The sequence below is a fragment of the Abrus precatorius genome, unplaced genomic scaffold (assembly GCF_003935025.1).
Source record: "Abrus precatorius isolate BTA unplaced genomic scaffold, Abrus_2018 Scaffold8, whole genome shotgun sequence".
Lineage (NCBI taxonomy): Eukaryota > Viridiplantae > Streptophyta > Magnoliopsida > Fabales > Fabaceae > Abrus > Abrus precatorius.
In genome coordinates this window covers 28,236,885-28,247,843 of record NW_020874428.1, presented here as the reverse complement: position 1 = coordinate 28,247,843, position 10,959 = coordinate 28,236,885, and the positions used below count along the sequence as shown (strand labels likewise).

General features: G+C 31.1%; 2 protein-coding genes across 3 annotated transcripts; both read left to right on the top strand.

Moving 5' to 3' along the window:
* The first annotated feature begins 328 nt into the window (after positions 1-328).
* On the top strand, positions 329-2,907 carry LOC113846812. Of its 2 annotated transcripts, XM_027475468.1 has the most exons (3): positions 391-533; positions 1,110-1,330; positions 1,559-2,723. In XM_027475468.1, the coding sequence occupies exons 2-3, from the start codon at positions 1,292-1,294 to the stop codon at positions 2,468-2,470; spliced, it is 951 nt and encodes a 316-aa protein (XP_027331269.1). In that variant the 5' UTR covers positions 391-533; positions 1,110-1,291; the 3' UTR covers positions 2,471-2,723. The 2 variants fall into 2 exon arrangements, with proteins under 2 accessions (XP_027331268.1, XP_027331269.1); XM_027475467.1 differs by having other exon boundaries at positions 329-533; positions 1,110-2,907.
* A 3,209-nt stretch (positions 2,908-6,116) lies between these two features.
* On the top strand, positions 6,117-9,048 carry LOC113845973 (elongation factor 1-gamma). Its single transcript, XM_027473738.1, has 8 exons — positions 6,117-6,235; positions 6,334-6,384; positions 6,679-6,828; positions 6,917-6,977; positions 7,155-7,207; positions 7,349-7,450; positions 7,771-8,287; positions 8,466-9,048. Exons 2-8 carry the CDS (start codon positions 6,376-6,378, stop codon positions 8,843-8,845), a joined length of 1,272 nt encoding a protein of 423 aa, XP_027329539.1. The 5' UTR covers positions 6,117-6,235; positions 6,334-6,375; the 3' UTR covers positions 8,846-9,048.
* Positions 9,049-10,959: the final 1,911 nt, after the last annotated feature.

Below are 10,959 nucleotides of genomic sequence, written 5' to 3'. Positions count from 1 at the left end.
CCGAAACAAATATACTGTTATATTAGACAATGTTGCAGACGGATTTCAAGACACGCATACTTGTCATGTATCATGTGTTCGATATTGTATGTGAAGAAATGATGTGCCAAATGTTTCTCTAGCAAAGGGAACACAAAATATTGTCGTGCGTGTGATTCAAACGAAAATTTTACTCAACGTAGATGTAGTTTGATTTTCCAGCTGTCACAATCTGTAAAAAAGAAACTGTAGCTTTGTCGTATTGTGAAATAAATGGAAATATTTGTTAGAAAAATGGTTTTATTATTTAAGTATATAAAAATAATGATAATTATTTTTAGTGTTAGAAGAGAGAGAAAATAGAATATAAGAAGAAAGAGAAAAGGCGGCAGTGTGCTGAGAGCTGAGACAGCTGGAGACAGGCTGTAAACAAGATGTATGGGAATTGCACAGCGCACAGCCACAGGGGAAGCCAACGTTCACTTCTCATTTCTCCTTCATTCATTCATTCAATCATTCGCCTCTCTGGACGCTAGATCCATCTAATCCTCTCTGTAAGTTCTCCCTTCATTCTTTCTTCTCCATCTTTTGCTTTCGCTTTCCTTTTTTTTTTTTTCCATTAAGTCGTGCAAACCAGATTCAAATCAAATCAAAATTATGGCCACATCTACCGTTGTTCCTTTCCATATCACCTGCCAGAATCACTATCATGTCTTCCATTCTTCCCGTTCACCTCTTAACTCTTTATTTTCTTCAAGTTAGTGTTCTCTGCAATTTGTTAATTGATTCTGATTACTTTTGCATATTAATTCAAATGATTCAATGCATTAGTATTCTTTTCCTACCTATCAACGATGCACCCTTAACTCTCTGCCAATGATTAATGAATTTTGTACCTTTCTCAATTTGGTGTTTCCACCCTTGTATTGAAAATGTGAGCGTTCATTCACACACTATTCCACTTCGTCGTCGTTTTAATTTTTTTGTTTTCGGCGTGTTTGTTTAGAAATTTTTTGTTTGCTAATTCAAATCTTAGTTAGATACCAAATGAAATTCTATATTCAGTTGCCATTCAAATCCGAGTAATCGACTCCCAATGTTACTTATGCTTTACTTATCTGGATATATAGGTACTTGAATTGAATAATTGGTCCGACTCCGACAGCATACCAGTTTTGAGCTTCGTTGTCATCTACTCAGAGTTAATTATTAATATTTGGAACTGAGTCAGTTATAGTTCAATTCTGGAGCATCAGAGGAATTTTTGTGCCCATGCTATTAGAGAGCATGCTTGGAATCTGTACTTCGGGTAATGCCCCTGACGAGATTTGCTGCCGATGCGTTCGATGTGGTGACAATTTGTTTCGTAGCCATATTGCTTCTTCTTGGGTTGTTGTGTATTGTATACTCATGTTATTTTCGATCTCGAATTCATCATCTTCAGAGTTGTGTTCAGCTGAGTTATTTTAGTGGTCCTTGGATCATTAGAATCACATTCATCCTATTTGCATTCTGGTGGGGTGTGGGTGAGATTATTCGTTTAAGTTTGTTAAGACGAGCCCTTCACTTAAAATGGCAGGAAACGGTCTGCAAATGTTACATTGTATCAAATCTGGGGTTTGCAGAACCGTGTCTCTTCCTCACACTTGTGTTTCTTCTTCGTGCACCCTTACAGAAATTGGAGAGTGGAATTATGAGCAGAAAGTGGAACGGGAAGACAGCAGGATATATTCTGCTTTACTGCTTCCCAGTTTTTGTTCTTCAACTTTTTGTAATTTTGGTTGGACCTGAGTTGAACAAGAATAAGGGTTCAGGGAAAAAACTGCCTCATTATTTTACCAGTACAGCTGCTGCCTCTTCATTTACTAGGGAGCATGACATTGCCCTCTGTACTTACCCTTTACTAAGTACTCTTCTCCTTGGCCTTTTTGTCATTATCCTGACCTCCTACCTTTTTTGGCTTGGAAATCGGATTTTGAAATTAGTTATTAATAAGGGTTTGCAGAAGAGGATTTACACATTGATACTCTCAGTTTCAGGGTTCCTTCCATTAAGGGTTCTTTTCCTTGGTTTATCTGTTTTGTCTGGACCTGAACATTTTATGTTTGAAGCTTTTGCATTCTTGGCTTTTCTTGCCCTTGTATGTTGTGCTGGGGTGTGCATGTGCATGCTTGTATACCGTCCAGTTGCAGATTGTTTAGCGCTCGGAAATTTACAAGAGTTGGGAGCTTGGAGATTCAACGTTGATCATAATGAAACCGTGTCTCTTATTGCTAACCAGAGTCACCTGGAAGAAGACGATGCTGGGTCTAGTCCCCGTAGGTATTCTGATGCATCAGCAAAACGTGGCTCAATTTCGTTTCGGACGTTGGAAAAGGATGATACTTCTACAGCTACATTTGTTGAACTAAGCCTCTTCTCTCCCAGTCGACATGCAACCCCTCCTCTAGGCTGGCCTATGCGATCCCCAACGCAAGTTATTGGACCGTGAAGAAGAGTAAAGACAGATTATCATTTTTTGTGGGAAAGGAAACTGATTGTATAGTGTTTAGATTCAATAAGGCTTTTATTCTCGTTTTTTGTCTCCTAATCCTAGGTATATTGCTTTTGCTCGGGAATTTCTTGTAACTTTTTTTCTTTCCTTCACCATCCCCACAACTTTTCTTTTCCCCGTTTCTAAAATTTCTATTTCAAATGTTTGAATAGTTTTAGTCGTATACATCCTTCCTAATGATACATATTCTTTTGATTATTAGTTTCGTTTCAAAATAATTTATATATTATACTATATGTAATTTGTTTATGATTATTTTTTAATCTATTTCATGTTTATTATATCACTATAATTTATAGTTAAATACATAACTAAAAACTTGATTATCCCGTGTAAGGTCGATTTATTTAATAGAAGATTTTGTGTTTGGACTCTGCAATTTTTTTCGAGTCAAGTCTATAAACTGGAAATATTTTATTTTATTTTTTAATATTCTGAGTTTAAGTATACTTCATAATTTCTATCTTTATAATTATAAAGATCTATAACCATAATAAATAAGCACTATATAGCAATGTGTTAGGTGTTTGTAGGTGTGATAGCTTGTGTCTTTTGGTTTTCAATATTATCATAATCTTCCATTATGCATGATTCTTTGTAACATAACTTGTAAAATTTATAGATTATTTAATCCCTGACCTTAGTCTTACTTTATCACCTATTTTTAATTGCTAATGGTTTTATAATTTTTAATTTATATAAAATTAAGTTTCTTTTACCATACTGAGATGATGAAATTTAAAATTATCATATTCTCAAGATTTGAAGTAAGATATTAGCGGAAAAGGGAATGAAAATGTTTGATCAAGTGCCTGTTTTTAGCATTTTAAATATATTACGATTAATGTAATTTAAATTTTTTATATTATTACTTGATGAATTATTATTGATTACCATAATAATAGAAATCATTTAAAGATATTGATAATTTAATTACATGAATAAAATAAATTTAAATCATCTTTGATTTTCATTATTTTATTGCAGTAAATTAATTCATTAAATAAAAAAATATTTTTTATTATTGCATTAATTAATCACAAAACAATTAAACACATGACTTAAAAAATTAATCAATTAATTACAGTATACTTAAAATGCTGAAATTATACATTTAATTTCTTCAAAAATATTTTCTTCCAAATTTTAAGATCTAATTTAAAAATATATTTTATTGAAGAGGATTTATATATAGCAAATGTTGGTAAAATTGGTGAGAACGGTGCAGTGTCTTCAGTTAAATAGAGAAGAGTGATAAGGTGAAGGGGTTTTAAACATTTCTTTGTAGAAAATTTTGATATGGTGAAGAGAATATATTTCTAAGGTTTACTTGAAGGTAACTTTTAATTTTAAAATAATATAAAACTAGCACATAATTATATTTTTTAATTGAAAACTCTTGTTTTATTTTAAGCGTTAAAATAGTTTTTAAACTCTATAAAAGCTTTGCCTCTGTCATATACTAAATGTATAATATCATATGATTTAAATATTAAATTTATTCAATTCATTAAGTAAAACATTATCAAATTATAGGGTGTACATTTTATTTTTAGAATAAATGAATCTGATTACGTAAGTGTGTTGTATACATCACAATAAAATGAAATTATAAATAAAAGAAAATTGTGAATTTATATTTCAATTTTTAATCCACAATTTTTAATATTTAATATGTTGTATTACATTTTATTATCATGATAATATTATATTATTTAAATATTAGATCTTTCTAATTTATATTATTTATTTAGCAAAATTGCTTTATTCGTCACTTAACTTTAAGATGAAATTTCTTTTTGTTTTTTAATTTTATTTATTTATTTTTGTCATTGAAGTATTTTTTTTTTCATGTTAGTCCTTTTTATTAGTTTTATTACATAACTTAACAAAAACGTTATACGTGGCGCTGAAGCTTCTTAAGGCTATTTGTTTAATTATATATAAACTTTTTTATTTAAAAAATAATTAAAAAATGCAACTACTCCACTTCTCCTTTATCTTTAAGCAGCTTCTCAACTTCTTTCCTCCCAAATCTTCAACCCACCAGCCCTATCTCCCCTTCTTGCAACTCACTCTTCCCTTTTCACAACTTTCCCTCTCCTTTCTCACAATTCTGACACCTTTTCTCTCGAACCTACCAACCTTATTTCCTCTTCCGACAAGTAAAGCATTATCAATAACACAAATCAACAATAAAATAATAGGAGATTTATATTTCACAAAAAATGAAAGAATTATACATAAAAAGTAATAAAATTTAGAGTTTGATATAAATTTAAAACAACCTAATAAGTAATAGAGTGAAAAGTTGCAATCTTTAAATTCTGAGAGAGAGAGGGAGCATAATGGATGTATTGTGTAAATCAATTTTATAATTAATAATTAGGCATAAGTTGGTACTTTGTTAATTTATTCTATAAACCAAGTAATTCAATAGATGTTTGGAATAAAATTTTGGAGATAATTTTTTATTTAGTTAGCGAAAAAGAGGAAGACAAGGCTGCAATTGTAAGATAAGTATGTTTTTTAACATGATAGATAGACCTTTTTCTATACCCAAAAATGATAATTATGAAATTAAACTTGAAAATTTTTTTCAAGTAAAATGACAACTGAGAAACCTAACAAAATTTTATATTATAATGTAAGAAATTCTTCATTTAATACAATTTTTTGTAATACTAATAAATAAATTAGAACACTAGCAAGCTTGTTTATGATGTAAGAATTCCTACATTGAAGCATTCTCGCCAATTGACATTAAGGAATGGGAGGGGAAGAGGGCTGCAAGAAGGAGAAGATAATGTTGGTGGGCTGTGGAAATGGGTGGAAGAAACTATGGGAGAATGAAGGAGAGGGAGGGGGACTGCGGTAATGAAGAGACAAAGTTGATGGGTTGAGAAAAAATATGGAGGAGCTGGAAGTAAGGGAGGGAGACTGCGAAAAGGAAGAGACAATGCTGCGAGAAAAATAGAGCTTGTGGGTTGAGGGGAAAATAGTGATGGAACTGCAGGAGAAGGAAGGGGAAGAGAAGGGGCTGTAGGGAGGAAGGAAAAAGAGAGATTGTGGAAAGGAAAAATTACAACTCAGCATTACTTCACTTTTTTTATTTTTTTTAAATTAAAAAATTTATGTTGAATTAAATAAATAAAATATCATTTCAATGTCACGTAGAACGTTTCTGGTAGATTATGTAACAGAGTTAATGAAAATGACTAACGTAAAAAAAATATATTTTAAGAACAAAAATAAATAAAAAAAGTTAGAAGGAGAAAATAAATTTTATCTTAAAATTAAAAAAAAATAATTTTTTATTAATTTTTTAAATATAAATACTTAAAATATATTTTTTAAATAAATAAAAATCTCATCAGTGCGTCTGAAAATATATATATATATATATTAATACGATGATTCACATAATTATTTAACAATTGATATATTAAATGATCGTGATAATAATATTTTTTATTGGGTAGAAAATGCTGAAATACAAAGTTTTTAGAAGAAGGGAACGGTGGGAATAGAATAAAATAAAATTACAGTTAATGTGATAATCTGCAGAATTAATTGTAATAAAAAAAGGTCGGGTGGAAATGGTCCGACCCGGTGAGTCATAGCTACTAAACCCTAATAAAGATGATAGGAGTTTGGATCTGAAAACACTTGTGCTTCGGAACAACGCTCGGCGCTTGCACTGTAAGATCTTATGTCGCTTCTTACTCTACTTTTGTTTCAGTATTTCATTTCATTTCATTTCATTTCCATTTCCATTTCCATTTTCGATCGATGAGCAGGTCCAGATCTTAAATAAGAGGGGCAGTTTTTTCCTTCGAGCCATGGCGCTGGTGAGTCTTAGTCTCACAATTCAAATCATATCTAACACTGCTTTTTCCTTTGCATGATCCTACTTACTTTCTTTTATATTTAGACTTAGAGGTCAGGGAAAGGAAAGTCACAATCACTCACTAATCAATATTCCATCATATATGGGGCAGCACCTCACCAGCAATCATAACATTTCACTACTTTTTTTTGTTTCAAATTTTCTCATTTGGTTTTGCTCACATCATTTCACTACTTCCTGATATCTACTTTATGCTTTTTTCTACTATCTGTCCATCTAACGGATTGTTCTCTAGATCCTGCATGCTGGGAAATCAAACAAAAATGCTTACAAGTCGCTCATTGCAGCCGAGTATACGGGCGTACAGGTTCAATTGGCCCCTAATTTTGAGATGGGTGTCTCTAATAAAACACCTGAATTTTTCAAGATGAATCCTATTGGCAAGGTATCATGTTTATCCACTTGTCTATACTATAACACGGATGGAAAACCGACTTTGATTTCGTCTTATATCTGCATAATTATTCTTCCAGGTTCCTGTGTTGGAAACACCTGAAGGTCCAGTATTTGAGAGCAATGCCATTGCTCGCTATGGTAAGTATATAGTGTGTCTCATTCATCATTTTGAAACCCTGAGACCGCATGTTAGGTGTTTCCATAAGCTAATTCAATCTTGTTCATATACTATTATTCTCGTGCATTGGATGTGTTATGGTTTATATGGATTATTCGGATTTATTTATTTTTGTTGGGGTTGTTGATTTGCTGCAGTTACTCGAGTGAAGGGCGATAACACTTTGTATGGATCTTCTCTGATTGAATACGTGAGTCTGTTTCCTCCTCCAAATTATCATAAAAAATGTTTATTGTTGGAGTAGATTAGTCATACTGTATGTCACTTTAGGAAAGGTTGCTTGTGTTGGTATTATCTTTTGTGCTTATATTTTTAATATTTTAATGTTCAGGCCCATGTTGAGCAATGGATTGATTTTTCATCACTGGAGATTGATGCTAATATTAATAAGTGGTACTACCCGAGACTGGGACTAGTCCCATACCTTCCTCCAGTAAGTTTTGTACAAAGAAATTTTTTATGCTAAATAGGTTTGTAATTTGGAAAATCTGGTCTAACAACTTCACGTTGAACCTCCATGCAAATCTCAGTTTAGTTCTTTTATCCTGTTGTCAAGTATAAGATGTGTTAGTTCAATTGTTCATGGTATCATCAGTCGACGATAATAGGAAGTGATGGTGCAATTGAACTGTGCATTGAAAATGGATATATGTCCTATGCATCTGATCACAGTCAGTGCATTATGTTCTTCAAGATTGTTAACATCATATTACCCAGATATTAGTCTGATCTTAATTATGTGTCTGAATGAAGGCTGAAGAGGCTGCAATTTCTGCACTGAAGAGAGCTCTGGGTGCTTTGAACACTCACCTTGCCTCCAATACTTACCTGGTTGGGCATTCTGTGACCCTGGCTGACATCATAATGACATGCAATTTGTATACTGGTTTCACAAAAATCTTAGTCAAGAGCTTCACCTCAGAGTTTCCTCATGTTGAGAGATACTTTTGGACCTTGGTCAATCAGCCAAACTTCCGAAAGATATTTGGTCAGGTCAAGCAGACTGAAGCTATTCCACCTGTTCAATCTGCGAAGAAGCCTTCCCAGCCAAAAGAATCCAAGCCCAAGGTAAAGGATGAACCAAAGAAGGAGGCTAAGAAAGAGGCTAACAAGGAAACGGAAAAGCCCAAAGAAGATGCAGAAGAGGAGGCACCCAAGCCCAAACCCAAGAATCCCCTTGATCTTCTCCCTCCAAGTACGATGATACTGGATGATTGGAAACGACTTTATTCAAACACTAAAACCAACTTCAGGCAGGTTGCGATAAAAGGTATTGTTATTATGACCCCCTTGGGTCATTGTTCTAAATTTTTGCAAAATTAGGATTATGGTGGTAGCTTATATCCATTACAAACATTAGTGATTATGAATATTCTATCCAAGAATTTGAAAATTTTTATATGACATGGAGAGGTTAATCATATAAAATCTTCCATTCTATTTTGCAGGATTTTGGGACATGTATGATCCTGAGGGATACTCTCTCTGGTTCTGTGATTATAAATACAATGATGAGAACACTGTTTCCTTTGTGACATTGAATAAGGTTAGTGGATTTCTTCAGCGGATGGATTTGGCCCGCAAGTACGCATTTGGAAAGATGCTTGTGATTGGAGCAGAACCACCATTTAAGGTGAAGGGGTTGTGGCTTTTCCGTGGGCAAGAAATCCCAAAATTTGTGATTGATGAATGCTATGACATGGAACTCTATGAATGGACCAAGGTTGACATCTCGGACGAAGCCCAAAAGGAGCGCGTCAATCAGATGATTGAGGATTGTGAACCCTTTGAGGGTGAGGCCCTTTTGGATGCCAAGTGCTTTAAGTGAAAATACTCCTTGAAAGAGTCTGCTTTTATCATGTGTCTTCGTTTTTGGTAGGGTTTGGTTTCTTTTCTCTTTCCTATTTCAGTAACAGTGAAGTGTTAGCCGAACTTTGATTTGAGCTACATCGAAACTTTATAATGTTCGATTTTTTACCTTAATTTTAATGATAGCAAGACAATATACAAGTGCTATATTTTTATGTTGAATATAAGCATGTGTGAGATTACATGGATTCGTTTTTTTTTTTTATTCTCCCCTCGGAGAAGCCATGGGTCGTAGGTTATCGATTACAGACGGCGAGAAGCAGGAAACGGAGAATCCCAAGTGCTCCTTTGCTGCTTCCTCATTTGGTTATGAACTGATTGAGCTGCCGTAGAAAAAGGGTGTATACATTTTTTTATTTCATTTTTTTCTTTTATCTTTTTGTATACATGTATTTAAGAAACATACCTCGAAAGTAAAAAGAATGCCTTTTTTTGTTCTGTTTTTATGTTAACTAAATTTTTATTGAAAAATAGTCGTACAAAGTTAAACTTTGACATACTTTTGTTCTGATATGTCTAGTTTTTTCCGAAATATTTTACTATTAAAGGTAGCTGATGTAAATTTTTTTGGTCATAATTAAAAGGACATAATTACCACTTCAATGCATGGATCTAACGTGATATTAATGTCAGTTTTTGTAAGTATTAATGGCGTCATGTTGTTTGTTGTGTTGTGTTTTGAAGAAAATTGTATTTGCTTGAAATTTTACATAAAATTGTAGAGAAAAGCTTTAAATATACTAAAAAAACATTTATTCTGTAAGTAAAAGTTTATTATGTCATTTTCTACTCGATAGTTTGCATATTAATTAATAATATTTATTTGTACACTAATTAATAATATTTTATTGAATAATCTTACCATAAAATTAATCATTAAATAAAAATATTTTATTATGTATGGATCTAATGAAGATTCAGGTCATAAGATGATACTAATGTCAGTTTTTATAAATATTAATGGCGTCATGTGCTATGTTTAACATAAAATTGTAGAGCTTCAAACATACTAAAAAAACATTTATTCTGTGAGTGAAAGTCCATTATGTCATTTTCTACTAGTAGGCTTGAAGTCTTGATAGTTTGCATGCTAATTAATAATATTTATTTGTACATTAATTAATAATATTTTATTGAATAATCTTATCATAAAATTAATTATTAAATAAAAATATTTTATTATGTATGGATCTAATGAAGATTCAGGTCATAAGATGATATTAATGTCAGTTTTTATAAGTATTAATGACGTCATGTTGTGTTATGTTTTAAAAGAAAAATGTATTTGCTTAAAATTTTAATTTGACATAAAATTGTAGAGAAAGGCTTCAAACATACTAAAAAAACATTTATTCTGTAAATAAAAGTCCATTATGTCATTTTCTACTCGTAGGCTTGAAGTCTTGATATTTTGCATACTAATTAATAATATTTTATTGAATAATTTTATCATAAAATTAATCATTAAATAAAAATATTTTATTATCTATATCATGTTTATAAGATTTTTAATTAACTTTAAATTATTTGAGTTTTTATTAATATGCATTAGGATTAATTTAATATATAAATTTTTAATATATAAAAATAAGATCTCTTTAATTATATTGTTGTAATTATTTAATCTTGATAAAATTTAACATAATTAAAATAATTCACAGTTATGATTAATGATTGAATAAAAAATATTTTATATAAATTGATTGATGCTCTTATTTTTGTAAGAGGATTAACTTGGTGCAAGTTAAAGTTAAACTTACACATTGATATTATTTAATAATTTTTTATTTGATATTTTATCATATAATTAATTGTTACATTAAATTTTTTTTATTATATAAATTATGTCTACAAAATTAATTAATTTTATATTCATATATACATAAATATTGAGCAAATTCAAGACTTTTGCATTAATTTCCATATATTTGATACTAATTATTTATGCCTGTTTCACACAAATTCAAGAAATTGTTCTTTTAACACAAAATCTATTATTCATATCACATGTGAGCAAACAAGTAATATGTTATTTCACATTTTTAGTTAAGAAGTTTGATAGATAACAAAAAG